Source organism: Caretta caretta, chromosome 4 (assembly GCF_965140235.1).
Source record: "Caretta caretta isolate rCarCar2 chromosome 4, rCarCar1.hap1, whole genome shotgun sequence".
NCBI lineage: Eukaryota > Metazoa > Chordata > Testudines > Cheloniidae > Caretta > Caretta caretta.
In genome coordinates, this window is record NC_134209.1 from 79,905,730 (window position 1) to 79,928,507 (window position 22,778).

At 41.5% G+C, this 22,778-nt stretch overlaps 1 protein-coding gene and 1 long non-coding RNA gene across 4 annotated transcripts in view; one reads left to right on the forward strand and one right to left on the reverse strand.

The window, feature by feature from the left end:
• The window catches only part of PALLD (palladin, cytoskeletal associated protein), a 343,963-nt gene that overhangs the window by 131,754 nt on the left and 189,431 nt on the right, over positions 1–22,778 (forward strand). For all 3 annotated transcript variants that reach the window (XM_075127793.1, XM_048847662.2, XM_075127792.1), the window contains exons 5-8: positions 5,106–5,211; positions 7,116–7,190; positions 10,459–10,600; positions 10,966–10,989. In XM_075127793.1, the coding sequence (XP_074983894.1) occupies positions 5,106–5,211; positions 7,116–7,190; positions 10,459–10,600; positions 10,966–10,989 (347 nt within the window). The remainder of the gene's footprint in view (positions 1–5,105; positions 5,212–7,115; positions 7,191–10,458; positions 10,601–10,965; positions 10,990–22,778) is intronic.
• LOC142071905 (uncharacterized) lies at positions 800–21,388 on the reverse strand. Its single transcript, XR_012668131.1, has 3 exons — positions 21,326–21,388; positions 1,787–1,873; positions 800–1,128 (listed from the first exon to the last, which is right to left on the reverse strand). It is a non-coding gene; the product is annotated as an uncharacterized LOC142071905 (long non-coding RNA).

A 22,778-nucleotide genomic window follows, 5' to 3' on the forward strand; every position in this document is an offset into this window, starting at 1 on the left:
AGAGCCAAATCAGCACTGGTCACACAAAATCTGGGTCTTTGTTAATCAGAGACCTCCCTCCCTGGTATACAAACCCGTGGGTGGCACCACCTATGCCCTTCCCCAGTCAGTGGCAATACTGAGGTCCATGGGCACCATATAAGCAATTCCACTATGATAGCCAAGATACCAGAAATAGGAGCAATGCCACCTCACCACCACCAGTGCATATGGGTACGAATGAGACACAACAACAAGCTGTTACTCCACACTTCGATGAACACACTACACATGCTTCCCCAACCCTTCTGGAGCCTGTATCCACACAGGATGAGGTTATACTGGCTGCCCCACCAACACTGTCAGATAATTTCTTAAAATTTCAAGACCTCTTCAAAAGAGTCACCAATGAATTGAATATTCATCTGGAGGAAGTTTCTGAAAACCAGCATGGGTTGACTGACATCCTGCAACCTGCCTCCACATCCAAGATTGCCTTACCTATAAATTCAGCCATTATGAATCCTGCCAAAACCATATGGCAGACACTGGCTACTAGCATACCTATCTGTAAACGAGCTGACCAGAAATATTTTATTCCTTCCAAAGGGTCTGAGTTCCTTTTTACTCACGCAGTGCCAAACTCATTGGTAGTAGAGGTAGCTAATCAAAAGAACAAACACCAGTTTCCAGGTCTACCCCAACTGTTAAAGATAGTAAAAGGATGGACCTGCTTGATCGTAAAGTGTATGCTTCGTCCACATTAAGATTCCGGATATCTAATTATTCAGCAGTTCTGGCAAAACATGACCACAAAAACTATGAGAAACTCATGGACTTTATTGATGACATTCCAGAGAGCAAAAAAACCATCAGTTTAAAGCCATAGTCTCTGAGGGACAGGTCATCTCCCGTACCGCACTACAAGCTGTGCTTGATGTTGCTTATATAGCTGCAAGGTCCACTGCTACAGCAGTTTTGATGCGTTGAGCTTTCTGGCTTTCATCGTCTTCTTTCCTTCGCGTGGTTCAGAATACCAGTGAAGATCTCCCTTTTGATGGTGGAAAACTATTTACCAGTAACACCAACGATGTGCTTCACTCCATGAAGGACTCGAGAGCAACATTACAGTCTCTCTGTATACAACCCCTGCAAATAGGAGGAGACAATATAGATACCAACCTTATCAATGTCCACGCTACCCGACGTATGCTCAGCAAAGTCATAGACCATATGAACAACAACATCAGCAACTAAGATATCAACTCGCTGTATCAATTCATCGGCTCCATGTCAACCCCCTCCCACTAATAAGCAAATCTGAAGATGTGGTCGAGGGTATAGAAAACATCATCCCTACTTCAGTGCCCATTCCCTTCCTATCTTTGCCCCCCACCACACCCCACACCCTGTCCCTTTTCAGGGACCCCTCTCATGAACAAGTGCTCCACCAAGAGGTGCCATTACTTTTAACAGAAAAGAAAACTGGGGGATGGTGACCCATTCTCGACCTCAGGTGCCTCAACAAATTTATTATTTAAAAAAAAATCAAAATGGTGACTCTTGCAACCATAATCACAGCACTGAAGCAGGGAGATTGGTTTTCAGCCCTCAACCTGCAGGGCGCTTATGTTCATGTGACCATACATCCTGCCCATAAATGTTTTATTCGCTTCGTTCTGGGGTCACAACACTACAGTACAGGGTCCTACCTTCTGGCCTCTTGACTGCGCCTTATGTCTATGCCAACCTCCTTGCAGTTGTAACCGCTCATCTCAGAAGGCAGGGAATCATAATTTTTACTTACGTTGACTACTGCCTTTTCAAAGCCAGGACCCTCCAAGAAGCCATTCAATCCACACAACAGACAGTCCAATGTTTCCATGCTCCTGGCCTGCAAATGAACAAAGAAAATCTACACTCACTCCCACCCCACAACTGGAATTCATAGGAGCACATTTTGATTCACGCAAAAGAATAGCACCACTCTCACTCCATCTTCTCAACACCATCAACCTTTTGGTTGCCAAGCTGTACAACAGTCCACAGGTGACTGCACGAGATTGCCTACAGCTGCTAGGCCACATGGCCTCTTGCATTTTTGTAGTCAGGAACGCTTGCCTCTTCATGAGGTGTTTCCAAAATTGGATGACCATTGCCTACAGACCGAATATCCATGGTCTGAACAACCTTTTATACATACCTCCCAGAGTCAAGGACTCCCTCCACTGGTGGACATTGCCTCACAACCTTTGCTCCGGGGTCCCCTTTCTACAGGACGTCCTGCCGGTTATCAGAACTATGGACGCATCCCTTATGGGACAGGGAGCACACATGCCCCAATACGCTGCCCAGGGGCTTTCATCTCCTGCCGAGAAGTCCCTTCACATCAGCGTTTAGAACTCTGAACAATATGCAATGTCTGCCTCCAATTTCTCCCTTTCATACAAAACCAACATGTCAGGATAATGACTGACAACATTGCCTGCATGTTCTATGTAAACAGGCAAGGGCGGGGGCAGCGCGATCCCACTCCCTTTCTACAGAAGCGATGAAACGATGGAACTGGTGTCTCAGACACAATGTCTGAATATCAGCTGCATACTTACCTGTCTTTCTCAATACCACCACAGATGACCTCAGCAGAAGATTTCCCATAGACCACGAATGAGAACTAAATGAGGAGATAGTACTAGACATATTCCACACATGGGGATATCCAACCACCGACCTTTTTGCAACTGCAGCAAACAAGAAATGCCCAAGATTTTGTTCCAGAGCAGAACTAGGAAAACACTCCTCAGGGGATGTGTTCATGTTCCCATTTCCCCAATAACACTCATGCACAAAGTACTGATAAAAATACTAACAGACCAAGCCAGGGTCCTAATGATCGCCGCCACATAGCCCAGACAGACATGGTACCCTTTCCTTTTCAAGATGGTGCTTTCCACACCTATCGCACTACCCCGCCTCCTGAATCTCTTGTCCCAACAACGCGGTCTACTACTCCACCCCAATTTAACCATGTTACACCTCAAGATTTGGCTCCTTCATGGTTCTCTCATGCCGAGTGAACTTGCTCAGAACAGGTTCGAAATGTACTCCTTCATAGCACAACAAATTCTACATGGACCACCTACCTTCATAACTGGACAAGATTTACACACTGGTGTGCTGCCAAAGAAACCGCTCCTTTTTTCCGCGCCTCTCCCACTAATCCTCAACTATCTGTTAGAGATTAAACTCTCTCTGGACTCTCCCTGAGTTCCATCAAAGTCCACTTGGCCACAATTACAGTGTTCCATGATGCCACCAACGATAGGCCTATCTTTGCTCACCCTATTACTAAGCGATTCTTTAAGGGACCCCAAACCCTATACCCAGACATCAAACTACCTAATCCACCTTGGAACCTTCTCTTAGTCTTAATATGCCTAACCAAAAAACCATTAGAACCATTAGTCACATGTTCCCTCCTACATCTCTCTATGAAAACTCCATTTCTAGTAACAATTACCTCTGCGAGACGCACAGGAGAAATTGCAGCACTCATGGCAGATCCACCATACACCATATTGTTTAAGCACAAAGTCACCCGACACTTAATCCCCAGAATTCTACTGAAGGTGAACTCATCTTTCCATGTCAGTGAGCCTATCCATCTCCCTACCTTTTTTCATAACCACATGCAAATTCCTTTGAATCTACAATGCACTTTTTAGACGTGTGCAGGGGTTTGTCCTTCTATTTGGACAGGACTAAAACCTTTAGGCGTTCCGACAAGCTATTCGTCCCCATTGCAGAATGCTCTAAGGGGTCATTTATCTCTAACCACAGACTTTCCAACTGGATCTCGAGTTGCATTTGTCTCTGCTATCAATTACAGAATGTGACTACCCCTACTTTTATCAGGACTCTCACCACGGCAGCCTCAGTGGCCTTTCTACATAATGTCCCCCTTTAAGAACATTTCCAGAGCTGCCATTTGGGCTTTTGAAAATATGTTTGCAAAACATTATGCTCTTACACAGGGACCCATCACCGATACGCGTGTGGGCAGAGCTGTTCTATCTACTGCATTCCTTCCAGATCCAAGGTCCCTACCTCCTTGAGAGATACTGCTTTTCAGTCACCTACAGTGGAGCACCCACAGGGGCACCTCTCGAAGAAGAAGAGAAGGTTACTCACCTATGCAGTAACTGACATTCTTCGAGATGAGTGTCCCTGTGAGTGCTCCACTCTCCATCCTCCTCCCCTCTACTTCGGAGCTGGGGTGGCCTCCGTTGTAGAGAAGGAACTGAGGAGTTCGGCCGCGCATGCGCACTATTAAGACAAGACTAGTATGTGAGGCAGGCTCCGCGAATGCGTGGCCGATATGGGTACTGCTGTAAAAATCTCCGAACAACGGCGCAGGGGCACAGCAACACCTACAGTGGAGCACCCACAGGGACACTCATCTCGAAGAATGTCAGTTACTGCACAGGTGAGTAACCTCTTCTTTCATAACTGAAAAGCAGCTGATGAAGGGATTGGGTTCAACCCTTCCATCATACTCACCCTTTGGGCTGATATTCTCTGTCTTTGCCCAAAGTTAATATTTTGGAAGGTAATGAGCATGGACTAAGATGGAAGATGATTTTGTAATTTTAATCTGACAGTGTGATCAGCACGAGTTTATAAATTGCACAGCGACACAGACAGGTAGGAAGAGGATAGACAATAAAATATAGTAGAAAGACAAAGTGGTCATATTTTATTGGACCAATTTCTGTTGGTGAAAGAGACATGCTTTGCAGTTTACTCAGAGCTCTTCCTGAAAGTACTCAGTACCTTACAGCAGGTACTCAGACACCCTGACGGAAGAGCTCTGTGTAAGCTTGAAAACTTGTCTCTTTCACCAACAGAAGTTGGTCCAATAAAAGATATTGCCTCACCCACCTTGTCTGTCTAATATCCTGGGACCAATGCACCTACAACAACACTGCAAATAAAACATAGTGTCATCCCTTTTGGTTTATCTCAAATCCTGTAAGAATTTTGAGTTTACGTTGGTTCCAAAGTAACACATTTGATAAGTGTTATATGATCTGAAAAAAAAATATTCCCCCCCTCTTTTTTTCCAGGGTCCAGAAGAAAACCACTTCTGTTTCCTTAACAATAGGATCTTCTACTCCAAAGGCTGGAGTCACCACAGCTGTAATTCAGCCTATCTCTGTGCCCATTCAGCAGGTACTCAGACATCATGTTAAGTCAGTCAAATATATTAAATATATCTCTCAAAATTAAATATTGGGGGGGGGACTGCCATTTGGGGGGGTGAGGGATCATACTTCATATTATTTAACTTGAAATCATTAAACTGCCATTTGGAATCTGAAGATTAACTTAGTAAAAAAAAAAAGATGTGCTGAAGTTACTTACTTTATTTGCCCCATTCAGTGTATTTGAGCATGTGTACATATGTGCTACATAGGTTTTTACACCACAGTCATAATCATAATATCTGAGCACTTGATAATGTACTGGGAAGAGAGGTAGATATGCTGGAGGGTAGGGATAGGATATAGAGGGCCCGAGACAAATTAGAGGATTGGGCCAAAAGAAATCTGATGAGGTTCAACAAGGACAAGTGCAGAGTCCTGCACTTAGGACGGAAGAATCTCATGCACCGCTACAGACTAGGGACCAAATGGCTCGGCAGCAGTTCTGCAGAAAAGGACCTAGAGGTTACAGTGGACAAGAAGCTGGATATGAGTCAACAGTGTGCCCTTGTTGCCAAGAAGGCCAATGGCATTTTGGGCTGTATAAGTAGGGGCATTGCCAGCAGATCGAGGGATGTGATCGTTCCCCTCTATTTGACATTGGTGAGGCCTCATCTGGAGTACTGTGTCCAGTTTTGGGCCCCACACTACAAGAAGGATGTGGAAAAATTGGAAAGAGTCCAGCGGAGGGCAACAAAAATGATTAGGGGACTGGAACACATGAGTTATGAGGAGAGGCTGAGGGAACTGGGATTGTTTAGTCTGCGGAAGAGAAGAGTGAGGGGGGATTTGATAGCTGCTTTCAACTACCTGAAAGGGGGTTCCAAAGAGGATGGATCTAGACTGTTCTCAGTGGTAGCTGATGACAGAACAAGGAGTAATGGTCTCAAATTGCAGTGGGGGAGGTTTAGGTTGGATATTAAGAAAAACTTTTTCACTAGGAGGGTGGTGAAACACTGGAATGCATTACCTAGGGAGGTGGTGGAATCTCCTTCCTTAGATATTTTTAAGGTCAGGCTTGACAAAACCCTGGCTGGGATGATTTAGTTGGGGATTGGTCGTGCTTTGAGCAGGGGGTTGGACTAGATGACCTCCTGAGGTCCCTTCCAACCTTGATATTCTATGATTCTGTGATTCTATACTGAACACTGCACAGTATGGTACATTAATACGATTTTTGATCATTCTTATGTGTATTCTTTTTATACTGCTCAGAACTCCCTATGCATATGACATTTAATTACATACTTTTAGCACAAAATGACTCTTTAATTTTTATTTTCTGTGGTTAACTTAAATCAAATGGTTGTGGTTTCAGTTATACTTTGCTGTTTTTTACACCAGCTGTTGGAAATAAGTTTGCCTAAAGCGATTGTAAGTTATAAAGTATCTATGTTGGTCTCTAGACAATCACAATATTTTCTCTCAATATTAACTTAATTGAAATTAACTCTTCTTCCTCTCTCCTTTTGTTACATTGGTTCAAGCCCTCCTAGTACTTAGATTATTTTTTTAATAACATACTACATTGTTATATGGTACGTAATAATAGAAGATGCAGAAGTACTTCATTTTGAGAAAATATTTTAAAGATGATCAGATACCAAACACACACAACTCATTAAGGTAATGACAGTTGGGAACACAATTCTCGTGTGGATCACTGAAACCTTTAAATCTTGCATTTTGATTGCAGAAGCACACATGTGAAATAGTAAAGTCGCACAATTGTACTATAATAAAAACTCCTTTGCAGGATTATGTAGTTGGATTTGCATTAGATCTATATTGAACATATTATCAGAGCATATTCAAACTTTACAGTAATAATACATTTAGCACTTCAAGTGACTGTCATTTTTGGTTTTCTAGGTCCAAAGCCCTACTTCATATCTGTACCGACTAGATGGATCCAAGCCTATCTACTCCACACCCATTTTTACAAAGGTCTGTTTTCTCTATCATTGTATACATTCTAGATTTTACTTTCCAGTCTCTAATAATGCATGAATCCTTTAATCATATTAAAACATATACTTTGTATAGTTTTTTATGAGTCCTTTTCCTTGAAGGTACTAGTGGCCACTTAAGAAAAACAGTTTTACACCGTAATAGTGAATTTCCTGTTCTTCTGCTCTATTGAAAAGTTTTAAAGAATTATATGTGCATTTTTATGTGTTTGTAGCATACCTATCACTTGTACTTGGCCATGGCTACAAAAATTAAAAACAAAACATTTGGCAACACATGCTAATAAGAAAAACCCATTCCCATGATTTCATCCTGGATAATAAAATCTAATGGTTTTGCAGTTATTTTAACAATAAAGTCATTCATGTATAATATAGTTATTCCAACATTTCAGATATATCATCCATCCTTATCCTGAGGATCTTTTAAAAATAAAGGCACAAACCACTTATTTGTCAGTGAGGAAGTATTGGTGGAAAGTCTATTAAGGGTTATTGAAACTCTGCAATTATTTACAGATAAATCAAATATTTAAGCTCACATTCACCTTAAATTACTCCTAAAAGTTCAGAACATACACTGTTGGAATAAACCAGGGGTTCTCAGACTCAAGGAGTTGCAAGGTTATTACATGGGGTCCCCAAGCTGTCAGTCCCACACATGGCGGGATCTGCCTGTCAGCTCTAGACCCATGTATGGTGGGGCTGACAGCCTGAGCCCATCCGCCTCCAAAGAAGGGTGCCAAAATAGAAGTTTGTCTAGGACACCATTTTCCCTAAGGCTGGCCTGGGACTGAGACAACATTAGAGGACTTGATTTTTCATTAGAGGACTTGATTAAACTGTAGACCAATCAGAACACTGAGATTGCCTCCCCTCCCCCCCCTCAAAAAAAAAGGTAATTTATAATTTAACAGTGAGACACACAGGCAGGAGTGGCACTAGAGGAAGACTTATGGGGACTATAGCCACCCCAACATTTGCCTTAGCTTCCCCATAGGCACCCTTCCCAGTGCAAAGGTCAAACATTACACAGAAGTAAGGGTGGCTTTCCAGCTGCCCAGCTCTGAAGAGTGGCTCTCCGGCTGCCCAGCTGTGGCCAGCAGCAGCGCAGAAGTAAGGGTGGCAATGGAGTGCTATGTCTGCTATGAAGAGTGATATTGACAATGTTTCTTTGTGCCTCTGCCCCCAGTATTAAACAGTAACTATTTAAAAAAAAACTTTTCTGGTTATAACAATAATTTGATAAAAATGTGTTTTAGTCATAATTTAAAAGTTGTGAGGAAAGGCACATTCATTTTAAACAATAGGATTTTAAATGTATTTTAAAATGTGTTAAATATAAAAAAATGTGTTTTTAATTTCTAAGGGGTGGGGGGTCACACTCAGAGACATGCTGTGTGAAAGGGGTCACCAAAACAAGAAGTTTGAGAACCACTGGAATAAACAGACCAACATATCACCAACTGGGGAAGACAGCCCCCTCAAAACATGGTATTCAACAATAAGTAACACGTACAGTCAACACTTCCTTAACATAGCATGAGTTGGCACAAACCTCTTTTTATACTAACTACAGGGGGAAAATCACCAACTCATAGATTTTAAATTTAGGCTATATTTCAGCACAGCACATCTAGGTGTTTAGCAGTAAGCATATGAGTAGTCAGTGGGAGTACTGTGCTTAAAATTGAATACATGCTTAAGTGCTTTGTTGGATTAGGGCCTGAAAGTGCAGATTTTACAAACAAAATACAGGAATGAGGCAGATAGCTTGTGCCAGACAGCAACAAATGAGTCTTTCTTTGCATCATACTCTTAACATGGATAACAGCAAACTTACACAAAATAGTCATAATCTTCCTTCCCACCCCTTACTCAAGTATGATGCTTCACCTTTGCTATAGCAGGTCTTTATCAAAGCTCTGCGTATTTCTTCAAGTGCATGCAACATTCCATTACAAACTTGTAGGCCAAAACTCTGTCTCTACGCAACAACACACAAGTGAACATTCAACAAATTCATTTGTATTATTTTACTCTGCTTTGATGGCTTCAAATGTTTCAGAAAAAAACATCTTGAAAACATCTTTCATGTTCTAAATGTCAGTCTGAAAATAGCGTTGGTAAATCATGTAGTCAGTTGCTTGACCATACCTTCGTTCGTTATGAAATGTATTCAGGAGATCAAATAACCAATACTAGTCAGGTTTATTGCTCTAAAGCAATAATAATGTAATACAGGAAAAAAGTTCAATATGATACTAGCCTCTTGGAAGTCATCTTGTGCATCATTGTTACATTTACTTTACACAGAATGATGTGCTCACAAAGTAACAAATTTTAGCTAGGAGTATTTATAGGATGATTGTAGAAGTTACAAAACTCTTTACATGTCACTGAAATTCAAACCACCAGTTTGTCCAGTTTTCCTTAACTACTTGTTCTGTTCCTTTCCTTATCTTTGTCTTGGGTACTAGCCTTTCAGGTACTGGTCCATGAAGGTACCTTCTAGGTTTGTGCCGGGATAGAACATTCATATATCTTGTCCTTTTCCCTTTGGGACCTTCTACTGTTAACCTGTGAGAGCAACTCCCACTTGTTGCTATGGTAACACACTCATGTCCTGATGCTGACAGTTTTTCAATTAACTTAAGCCAAAGCTTACTTCAGCTAGTACAAGATGTTATGGTATACTTGACATGGCTGGACAGAATTGTGAGGAGGGTATAATACATTCAGTAACATAACTTCCTAACACTTACATTAATACTATGCCTAACATATATGTATTGGCGAACAAGAACAATTTATTCTCTCATGTCCAGATTAGCCAATATGTAGTTAATAAAATGCACATCTTAAAAGATGTGTGCCAGCTGAAAATTCTTCATGTCACACCATGGGGTAAAAAATGAGATAGAAGACTATCTGTTGACATCCACCTCTTGTGAGGAGTTAACCATTTTCCACTTTCTCCTTGATGATAATGCTTTCAGAAGATCAGCCTCCTAGAGAACCAACAGTGCACTACTTCTTCTGTAACCATGCCAAGAATGTATTCGAAAATAGGCCCTGTATTAAACATATTCCAACTGAAAACACTGTTCCTGGAAAAGAAAATCAGCAGAATGTTATGACACAATGAAATAAATTGAGGATGGGGGAGAAAGGGAATCTTGATTTGAGCGTTTTAAAGTATGTATGATTTTTTGTTAATTTAAAGCATGTTTGTCACATTTCAGGAGCTGCAAAACTCCACAGCATCTGAAGGACAGGTTGTTGTACTAGAGTGCAGAGTCAGGGGAGCTCCGCCCTTGTACGTCAAGTGGTTTCGACAGGGTGTTGAAATCCAAGATTCTCCAGACTTCAGAATTCTCCAAAAAAGTAAGAAATAGCCCTTTGGCTAGCCCAAATAATATTCATGTATTCTCAAGAAAGCACCATGGAATTATCCTCGGTCAGTCAAAGCAGTCACTTTCCACCATAAGGATTGAGTTCTGGATAAAGGGAAAACCTCTTATCCACTTATTTGGGTAATAGTAATACAGACCAAGTAAATTAATTCCAGAAGAACTATTATAGGCAGGCGATATGAATGTCATCCTTGATTTTTCCTGCCAGTATCATCTGCATAGATACTGTACTTGCCTGTAGTGTTTCTATACAGAACTTTTATTCTTGTTATTAATGTAACCTCTTTCTAATACATTTTTCTTGTTTATTTTCTCCTTGGATAATGTGATATCCAGAGCCCCGGTCTGCAGCTGAACCTGGTAAGAATCATATGAAAAAATAATCTTTTGATTCACTAGCTCTTTGTGTTTGCATTTAAGCCATAAATAGAACAATGTTTCTGGAGCACTTTGGTAATATGAAAACCCCCTTAAAGACAGTCTATTCTTTTATCACAGGCTTCATATTCTGCACTGTGCTTTACATCAATTTCTGTATTAGTTAAACAGTAAATTCCATTCAGACCAATATGGAGGGCCCCACTATCAAAACCTTTAAACAATCTTTATTCTCAGAAAATGAGCAACTTGCAAGCTAATGAGGAAAAACAATCCCTGCAAAATTCCATCACCCAAATTCTACTTGCATAGTTTTGTAACACCAGACCACTAAATGCTGGTTTCCTCAGTCTAGCTTCCCAGATGCAAGCTGTCCCAAATGTAAGCAGAGCTGGCTCAAAATAAGCACCTTTAGTTCCAGTGAGCCTTTCCAGTGTATTCACAAGGTGTGGCTCTTGGAACTCAGCAGGCATAAAAATGGTCCTTCCATTTGCACTTTTCTCTCTACCTCCTTTTTTCACTGTTCACACAATTGTGATATGGACTTTTCTGGGATATCAGGTGGAAGTTGTAGGAATTAGAACATATGTTCTTCCTTGCCATACCATTTTTGTGTTTGTGCATGAAATCACTAATATCACCAACATGGCACTTCTAGCTCCTGTTCTGTGAGAGAGAAAGAAAATGGTTTCTTCTAAAGCAATTGTTTAGGCTTTTGCATAGATTGCTTGGCAAATGTCCTTTAAGAGCACTGCAGCCAACCCTCCTGCCCTCCCTTTCTCCAGAGATTAAGTCAAGGGAAAAACTAATTAGTAGGAGCTAATGGGGCTAAATACTACCAGTACTGTCCCAATTTTGTAGTCCCTGGCTCAAACTACAGAATGTAGCATTACTTGCTGCCAGTGACAGCTCTTGCTATGACTAGAGTTGCTCCAGTCACTGTAATGTAGCACACTTGGCTGCCTGGCAGGGAACTCCTGGCCCTGCAGCACATAAGTGGCAGATAGCAGAGAGAAGGCACAGAGCAGGGTTATTTCAGTTCATTATCGCATCAGCAGAGTATAGGGCTGTTTTCATATGCTGCCTCTGCTCCTACTTTCCCAGATCAAACAACAATTCGGGGAGGGGATGCCTCTTAGCTCAGTGGTAGAGGGTGACAGGTAGCAAGGTGAAGGGGTCTGAACCGGGGCTTGTTTTTTGCAATTGAAGGTTTGTGAGTGAATGTGGGGTGTTCTGAGCCTTGGGGTATCAGAGAGGAGATGGCTCAGAACTCATAAATAAATAAGTGTTCAGATGTGGAGAAATTAGGGCAGAAGAGAAGAATTCTCTGCCTGAGACATAGGTGTTGTATAGGATATTTCTGAACTGATAGGACTTGGTTAGAGGAGCCTAGGAACTTTGAGATTCTGCACTGGTGGGCATGGGGTGAACTAGCAGGATTGAATACAGGGGGGATCGGAATCAACTGGTGATTTGAGTGGGTGAATTGGTGGTGTGCATGTGAGGAATCTAGGGTAAAAGCTAGGTTGAAGAGGAAAGGTTTGGGACTAGGAAAAAACAGTGAAGGGCTAATATAGATAACTATGGTCTTCCACCATGTCTTTTATGAAATTGGGCTGGAAGAGAGAAGGCGGGTGCTCCTTTTTTCACCTCACTTCTCCACCAACCTCCCTTATCCCCCAGCAAAACACTTCCCTATTGTGCCCTGAGACACATTGCCTCAGTTTTGGACCTTGAAAATATTGATTAGCAGAGAATGTGGAGAGGTGGGTGTGCATGCAATCCCATCACTTATTTTGGGCATCAGTTGTCATGGCAATAAGTACAAAACTTGCATCTGTGCCTATTTTTTTATATTGCAACTGCCCCACATGGTTTTCAGAGGCCTGAAATGTGAGATGTGCTAGGTAACAACCTTAAAAGAAAGTTGAAAACAATATATTTGCTCAAACTGGCCTCTCACAGCTCAAGAGTGAGTACAGGTATTAACTATGTGATTAGGGTTATAATTATACACTCATCTATATTTGTTAAGGATGTCAAATTACAGTGCAATCCAATTTTTCTGAAGGGTTTCAGAGACCTCTGAAGCCTTTGGATATGCAGGGGAGTCACATATGGTATGCATTGCTATTGTGGGCTGTGACTGACTGTTGGTTAACTAGGAGTTTGGTTATATGGTGGTCAGATAAATTGAGCTAAAGGAGGAGATATTTAGAAGTAACTAAGGGATTTTATACTAATGCTGTACAAATAACTGACTATTTGGTTTGGGTGCAGGTCCAAAAAATCAAAAATGAAAATTGTTTCAGGTTAACCCAAAATGAAAATGTTTAGTAATTTTTGGCAAACCAATACGTAGAGAAAAATTTCATTTTGTGTTAACAAAAATGTTTGTCAGTGCTAAACAAAACACTTTATTTTGATTTTGTGTTTCTTCTAAAACATTTAAAAATGTTTTTTAAATAAAATTGAGGGAAATTCCAAAATAAAATGTTTTTCCAAAAGAAAATGTGGAAATGTTTCGTTTCAGAAATGCTGAAACTGTTTTGACATTTCCAAATTTTTTAACCAAAATAATTTGCCAAAATCTACTTGAATTTGATTATTGTTTTAGCCAATCAAAGACTGCATTTTGGGGTGAAAAAAGATTTTGCATAAAAAATTTAGCCCCCACTGTGTTTAGGAGGCCTGGTTCCATTGAAAGTCAATGGGAGCTGTGTTCCTAAATTTCTGTGGAACTACTGAAAACTTCCCCCACAATATGTCTTGTTGTAGCAAAATTACTCTACTCAAGTTATTGTTTTTTAGATGTTATAAAACAAAGTGGATCAGTGTGATAAGTTCCTTTGGAAAAAATGGAAATTAGAATTCTTTGAAAATAAGGACTGTTTCAAATTCTGTTTCTAGATTTAATACACTTGGTGTTATGAGAGAAGCCCTTGGCATATCTATATCAATAGTATCAGCAGTGCTCCCTCAAGCGATTGTCCATATACTCATTCCACTGATGTGTGCATGTGCTTCATATTCTAGAGGTGGGAGTCTTTTTGGCCAGCAATATCCATAAGGCATGCATGTGCTATTCAGTCCTTGTGCTCCACTGCAAGGGCACGTAAAGGAGAGGTGTGCTTGCTGCTGTTCAGTTCCTCTCACAGTTTAGAGATGGAGCCCAACAGTCCAAGAGACCGCCAGCCCCTCCTTGTAGTTTTAGCTAATAGGTGTATATTATATTTGGTTGCCTGTTGCAATCTTTAGTTCTTAGAGCTCACCCGGGCAGTATGGTGTCATCTGATTTGCTGAGATTAAAACACTGCCCTTCATGGGAGGGAACTATCCCAGCTTCAAACAAACACTTGAAGACCCTCTGTTTTCTCAGAGAATCACTTATTCCCAGTAAATGTGTAATATGCAGGTCCTTCAGCTCCCAAGCTGAAGAAAGGACAAGGAGGGCTGCCTTTAGGTCTTCCTAATGACCAAGTCAATGAGACCCACTTCTGAATTAGGCTCACTAGATTCCAATATACAGGGATCTTCCAAGCCTGCGTATAAATGCAAACTCTTGGCCTTCAAGAGTTCCAACTTAAATTGCAAACATGACAATAGCATTGTCCTTAGACAGACTGCAGGGAGCTAGAAAATATTGGGGCAGGTCACCCAACAGAATTTCCTATAAGGAAAACCTCCCCATGGCACTGAATGTTGTCTGAGACTTTGCAACCCAAAAGGGTTCCCACTGAAGTTCACTCTTGAGACTGTTCGAACCGTATGGCACTGAAGCATCTGGCACCAAAATCCAGAACCTCAGGAAAGAGTACGGTATCAACCATGGCACTGTCTACTTCCGTGGTCCAGGCACTGACTCTTTTGGGACTGGATCAAGCCAATTAGGACAGTTCACCATCACTGTGGCAGAAATTGCTATAATGTCCTCCAAAACCAGTTCCCATGAACATGTACTCGCCACCCTTCATGACACTATTTAGATACTGGCACCAGTAGTCCTGCAGATTTACCCAGAACCACAATCGCCCCTGCTGTTGACTTCCACACAATGATCTATCTTGTAGTTTGATCCCTAAATCTCTGAGGGCAAATCTCATGGATCCAAGTTATACATTCTTCTGGGATTCCTCTTTGGAATTGAAGGACAAAGAAATTCTACTTCAGCAACAGAGTTACTTACCCAGCCTGTCTCCACAGCCCTCAACAACTTGTAGAGGATCCAGACACTGCTCATGCAAAAGATATTGGGACCCACAGAATCCAGGCTTATGGTTCCCAATCCCCTGGCTTCTAGGTTCATACACACTGATGCCCATGTGGCCTTGCTAGGGACCCTGGTTGGCTCATAGGAACTTCGACCCCAGGTAGCCACCTCACCACCAGAAGTCTGCTTCCTCCATGACACTGCACATTCAGTTGCCCTTAATAGTCCTTCTGATTCCTACACAACCACAGGCAGAGGAGGAGGTAATGGAAGAGCAAGCACTGGAAGACAACCTGCTGGCACCAATCATTCTTTCCTCCTCATCCCCTGATGAGGTCTTAGTGCCACCCACACCCCACAAACAGACAAGTATAAGGGTTTCCAACACACATTAAAGAGGATGGCAGAGACCATCCAAATCCATATTGCAAAGGGACAAGAACAGACATATAAATTGATACACATACATCAAGCCTCTGCAGTAGGGAAGTCAGCCTTCCCAGCAAATGAGACAATCATGGATCCAGCCAGAATCTTGTGGCAGACACCTGCTTCTGTACCACTACATCCCCCAGCACAGATAAAAAGTATCAGTTGCCTACTATGAGTCTGGAATTCTTTTACATGCATCATGTTCCATCTTCCTTTGTAATTGCTGTGGTAATGGTAAACAAAGAGACAAAACAATTCTGATCCACACCAAAGAAAAAGAGCCAAAGAAACTAGATTTATTTGGGCAGAAAGCCTACTCTTCAGCAATCCTACAGTTCTGTGTAGCCAATTATGAGGTCCTGTTAGCGAGATATAAGTTCTGCATACAAGAAAGACTGCTTGCCTTCTCAGACAACCTTCTGATTGACAGTCACAAAGACTTTGTGTTGTTAGATAATGCAGGCTAGCTTGTAGCCAAAAGAGTCTCAAGCAGCACTGGATGCAGTGGATATGGCTGCCAGCTCAATGGCAATGGCGGTTGTCATATGTGTGGCATCATGGAGAAGTCCAAACAGTGGTGGAGGACTTGCCTTTAAAAGCGGTCATATTGTTCAGCTCTAAAACTGACTTGGCCCTCGATGCACCGAAGAACTCATGAGACACCTTCTTTTCCTTCAGAGTACATACAGATTCTTAAGGGGAAACAAATGAAACAGAAGTATCCCCCATGGGGACCAATCCAGTAACTCTTTTACCACAAAAGGTCTTCAGAACAACCCAGGAAACCACAGCATTTCCATAGGAGAAGACAACCCACTGCTCCACCACAAATTTCCTGATCTTCTCAGCCCCAGAAGCATTCATTTTGATGGGATGGTCAAGAGATGTGTCCTTCCTCCATCAGCTCCAGAAATTTCTGACCTCCCCTTCAGAAAACTGTTAGCTCACTTCAGGCATACTGGGTCTCTAACCAATATGTATACAATAACACATGACTATTCCATCAAGTTTTCTATGGTACCTACCCCTAACCTCCTTTGTTGTCTCTTTTCAAAGACCCTACTCACAAGGATCTACTATGTCACAAGGTCCTCATGCCCCTCTCTCAGAGTGATAGAAGGGTTCCTTACAGGGGAAGGTTTCCTTAGCAACATTTTCCTAACCCTGAAGAAAGAGAGGCTGGCAACTCATCCTAGACTTGCAGAACATCAACACCTTCATGCACAAATTAAAAATCCAGATGGTCACCCTAGCATCAGTAATCATGACACTGAAGTCATGAGACTTATTTGCTTCTCTCAAATTCAGGATGTATACTTTCACATTTCCATCATTCTGCCCCACAGGAAATACCTGAGATTTACAGTGGGACAGGACCACTACCAATAACAGATGCTACTCTTTCGACTCTCCACAGCACCAAGGGTATTCACCAAGTGCTATCACTAGCAACAGTTTACTTAAGACAAAACATCAACATGTATCTTTACCTCAACAATTGGCTATTATGGGGAAAATTGCCTCTTCAGACCTCCAAAGCCATCTCCATTACACTCAACCTTTTCAGGAGGTGAGGCTTGAAAGTCAACAAAGAGAAACTGAGCTTAATCCAGTCCAAAGGAATGACTTCACTGGCACAATCCTGGACTCCTCCACCTCCTGTTCCTCAAGACAGGTTTGAGAATTTGTCTTCCCTTTATTTTTCGGCTGGAAAGAAATCCAAACACCAATGTAAGGTCATGCCTGGCCCTCCTAGACTAAGGAGGCTCCTGAACATTCACTACTCGTCATGCCAGACTTCACCTCTGATGCTTGCAGGGTTGGCCGAAGTTGGTTTACACAACCTCCAAACATCACTTGGACAAGCCCATCTCCATCCCACCATTGGTCCTATTCTCACTGAAATGGTGGAAGGACCCATAAAATGCAGTGTTTCACCACCCTCCTAGTGAAAAAGATTTTCCTAATATCCAACCTAAACCTCCCCCACTGCAACTTGAGACCATTACTTCTTGTTCTGTCTTCTTCTACCACTGAGAATAGTCTAGAACCATCCTCTCTGGAACCACCTCTCAGGTAGTTGAAAGCAGTTATCAAATCCCCCCTCATTCTTCTCTTCCGCAGACTAAACAATCCCAGTTCCCTCAGCCTCTCCTCATAAGTCATGTGCTCCAGTCCCCTAATAATTTTTCTTGCCCTCCACTAGACGTTTTACAATTTTTCCACATCCTTCTTGTAGTGTGAGTCCCAAAACTGGACACAGTACTCCAGATGAGGCCTCACCAATGTCGAATAGAGGGGAACGATCACGTCCCTCGATCTGCTCGCTATGCCCCTACTTATACATCCCAAAATGCCATTGGCCTTCTTGGCAACAAGGGCACACTGCTGACTCATATCCAGCTTCTCGTCCACTGTCATCCCTAGGTCCTTTTCCGCAGAACTGCTGCCTAGCCATTCGGTCCCTAGTCTGTAGCTGTGCATTGGGTTCTTCCGTCCTAAGTGCAGGACTCTGCACTTATCCTTATTGAACCTCATCAGATTTCTTTTGGCCCAATCCTCCAATTTGCCTAGGTCCCTCTGTATCCTATCCCTATCCTCCAGCGTATCTACCACTCCTCCTAATTAAGTATCATCCGTAAACTTGCTGAGGGTGCAATCCACACCATCCTCCAGATCATTTATGAAGATATTGAACAAAACCGGCCCCAGGACCAACCCCTGTGAAACCTTACTACATCACTGTGAAACTTACCCATATCAGACATTTGAAAGGCTGCAACTTGGGTGTCAATGCACACATTCATGACACTGTGCCTTTAACAGAAGCCTTCCATAATTGTTTTGTTAACTACTTCAAGCTCCTACCTCCATAATATAATAATTGTGTGGGAGTCACCATCAGTGGAAAGTGCACGTGGGCAATCACTCGAAGTAGAAAGGGAAGTTACTTACCATGTACAGAAACTGGAGTTTTTCAAGATGTATTGTCTGTATGCACATCCCACCCTTGCATCCATTCTACTTCAGAGTCCTACCGTAAGAGATTCTGCAGTGAGAAGGAATTGAAAGGGGGAGACCGTCCTTTGCTTTTATATGCCCTCGCAGCAGAGCACAAGAACTGAAAAGTGCACACGCCCCCTTCAGGTACTGCTGTCCAAAAAGACTCCAGTCTCTAGCACATGAGGTGCATGCCACACCGTCAGTGGAATGTGCATACTATAACACATCTCAAAGAACTCCAGTTACTGTACACGATACGTAGCTTCCCTTTTCTCTACTACCAACTCCTCTGCTTTGTATCTCCTAAACGTAGCTTATATTCCCTCACCCCATCAGCATGTCTCAAGGTTTCTGAAGGAAGTAAAATTTAAAGCAAAGTTTTCTAGGAAGTCTACAGCTCACCAAGAAATCTGCATTTTGCTTTTTTCACATCTAGTTAAAATTATTTTCAGAATTAACTCTCATTGATATGATCGTCTCTGCATATTTTAGCAATTTTAACCACTCATTGAAGATTAACAGTGCGACATGAGCTAATTGTGTTCTATTTTGGAGACTGTGTGATCTACTGGACTGGGACTCAAGAGAACTGGGTCAACTCCTGTCTCTGCCTTTAGTTGCTGAGTGAGCCTGGGAAAGTCACTACCCTTCCCTGGTCCTCGGTATCCCTATCTGTAAAATGGGGATAATGATACTCACTTCCTTTGTAAAGTGCTGAACAAGAGCTAGGCATTATTACTAGCTAAAATATAAGTAGAGTACCAGTGAAATGAACTTAATACTGTAATAATTAAAATTAAAATAATACTGACACTGACAGTAAATCAGTATTTATAACTACTACCTGTACAAAGATGGGAAAATTGTAGGAGGGATTCTGATTCAGGAGATGGTCTTTTCCCCAGCTCTCTGGAATGTACTACATCATCACTCTGAAGGTGCAGAATGCTCTCGTTTCCGTGTCTGGCCAGCTATATTCATGGAACTCTCATTGGTGTCCATGTGAGATTCTCTGCATGTACCATTGTTGAACTAGCTTTTTCTGGTTTCTACTGTTCCCAGTGATAGTCCACACGGTGGGCCTGATTCTGCACCCAATGAAGTTAATGATAAAGCTTCCACTGGTTTCAGGAGTTTAGGATCAAACACTATATGTGTATAGGGAATAAGACAAATTTAGCAGAATCTGTCCAAACCGGAAGAACTTTAACTTTGCCTGTTGTGTGAGGAGCAGAATTTCAGAGTTGAGGAACCTTACTGCATTTTTTACAATGAGCAGTTGAATTGATTCCAGAAATATAGTGGATCCTTCTTGTTGCTTTGTATTGCAATGCAGATTCTAGGAAACCAGATAAACCAATACCTGTGAAAGGAATGGCTCATAAGCAAGCAAATTTCAACTGCTGCTGAATGCAGACAGTGAGAACATGCACAAGAACTGGGTAAAGTGTGAGGAAGCTGACAAACTATGAAAACCTGTGGTGGTATGTGGGCAGGTACTCGAAAGTTTGAGGTAGATGCAGTTTCACCAATTTACTGAAATATTTTGATGCTATACATGTCTTATGTTGTATTATATAGCTAGTGTCCAACTGTCACAAAAAACCATACAATGCAAAATTCGTGAGCCCTAGATGTTTATCGGTCGATATTAATGAAATAGGAACAGAGACCTCCATAAATTCATACAGCTGAGAGACTGTGAAACAGGTTTTTCTTGTCACTGTTATGTTCTATCTGCCAAATGTGTTTTACACTCCTTTCTCTGTCTAGACGGAAATCGGCCTACATCACAAATCTCTTCAGACTGTTTTGTGAATTAATAACTAGTCAGATTACTTAGGGCCAACATCACAGTTTGTCAAATTACCTGCTCTGTACTTCTTTCTTTGACATTTTGACTTTATGCTGATTGAATCCTTCAAAGAACAGTCTGCTTGGGGATAAAAAAAAAAAGCCTATAGAGTCATTTACCAGCTGTTGATGCTTTGGCCATTACTCAGACGTCTGGAGGCAGCCACAAACTGTATTGAATTACTTGAAGATAATTGTCTAAAGGCATGTAAGAAGAAAACTATATAAAATCATTTTTCATACATTTCCAGAAAATTGCTGCACATAAACTCTTTCAAAGCACAGTGCTGCATAATTTGACCAAAAATTTCTGAGAAGATAGACATCACTTACCTTGGATCATGCATTCTAGGTTTCATGTTTTGCTACAGTAACCCAAGGATGCATGATAGGAAATAGCCCTGTACAAAATTTCCAAATGTGGCTGCATTAAGTTTGAAACTGAAAAAGTAATGCAAATGTAACAGACCTGCCACAAAATTCAGCCTTTTCATCCTGATAGTTAAAATACAACCAGTTCTCAGTCAATGAGTATACACATTATAGGGCAGATCCCAGCTGGAGTAGTTCCACCCAAGTTGAAAGACTATCTCAATTTACACCAGCTAAGATTCTGGCTCTTCACTATGTAAAAGAAAAGAGAACATGAGATCAACAGCATCTAAATTCAGAGGGGTAACTCAACATTCAGAAATGAAAAGTAAAGGTAAAATAAACTAAAGCTATCACTAGATTAAGAGAGAGAAAGTATAAATGGATTAGAGAGAATAGAAGCCCAGCTTTCCCTGCTACTCTGATCCACCTCCCTACTAACACTACCTCAGTTTTCTTGTGGCAGCTGTCCTCTGCTACCCCAGTGTATCTGCAGTATTTTGTATTCTGTCCTTATCATACCGCTCAGGCTGTGCTGGCATGTTGGTGCTTCCCAGTCCAAGGTCAGCTCACTAGGTCTTTATATTCTTAGGGACTTTATAACTGGAAATATGTGTTATAACAATTATTGTAAAGTATTTATAACCTATTAGCATGTTTTAATAGTCAAGCCTCAATTACAAGTTATGTTGCAATATAGGCTCTCACACATATATATATTTAGTTGTATAACAAATGTACAGCTCTCTATTTTCAGAATGTTCTCAACTCTTTGTGAAATCCAAAAATTTAAGATTCTTCCATCCCTATGCACATTAGGCATAGTGGAGTTACTCTCTGCATAGATTGAGATAGTGGCAAAATAGGAGAGAGAAATCTCACAACAAACCAGCTTCTCCTCACCCAAAAACTGATGATCTCAAAAGCATTGGTGGCTAATTCCTAGAGGGGTGACTTTTTTTCTATGCTGCCACCAAAAAAAACCTTATTTTCTCTTGATTAAAATATTCATGAGTTAAGTTGTTTCCAGGGATAGGCTGGCAGAGGGTGCTTGGCATGGTTAAAATATATTGACCTATCTGGTAAAGAGCCCAACACCACTAAGAATCTATATTCTCAGTTTTATCACAAACAGCCATTTTCTCATTCTGGTGCTCATAAGATATCAGGCCCCTAAACTGTACCATTTTGCTAACCATCACACCTCTCCTCAGTTAAGTTCTGACCAAATATTTCGTGGCTCCTATCTCATGAACTATCTCCAGAGTTAGTCAGTGCTGCATGTCTTCTGAAATCTTGACACTGCATCTTTCAGATGCTGTAAAGCTTTAATCTCTAATTTTAGAGCTCATGAGAATACAAGGTGAAATCACTCTGGAACTGCTGTGTAGGTGGAAGGGAGGTGCAGCAATGATGATCAGAATTCCCTACATAAAAGAGAAGGCGTCAACTAACGTTTTCATTATTTTTGTTACCAAATGTTCAGAGTTTTCACAAGACTGAGCTGATATTATCTATTCTTTTTATTTGAGGCACCTCTTTGTCTTTGCTGGAACTCTGTGGTTTCTCGTCACACTCCATTTAATTCTGTTCTACACTTACTTGTTCCTCCCTGCCTTCCAGACAGATTCCCAGTTTACTAGAGGGGACCCATTGAGTACATTGCTTTCTTAATCTGTGGTGGCTCAGGGCATAAAGGACCAAGAATAGAAATAGGAAACAGGTTTACAGCTGACAGGTTTTTCACAGTGCAGAAAATGACCACTGTTCTTACCCGCTCTTTTTTTTTTTATGGCAAACTCTGTTGTGGCTTTGGAATTATGAAATGCATAGAGCTGTTGCTCTATACATTGCATCATGGCCAAAAACTCTTTGTTTCCCAGGATTACATGTGCATCAC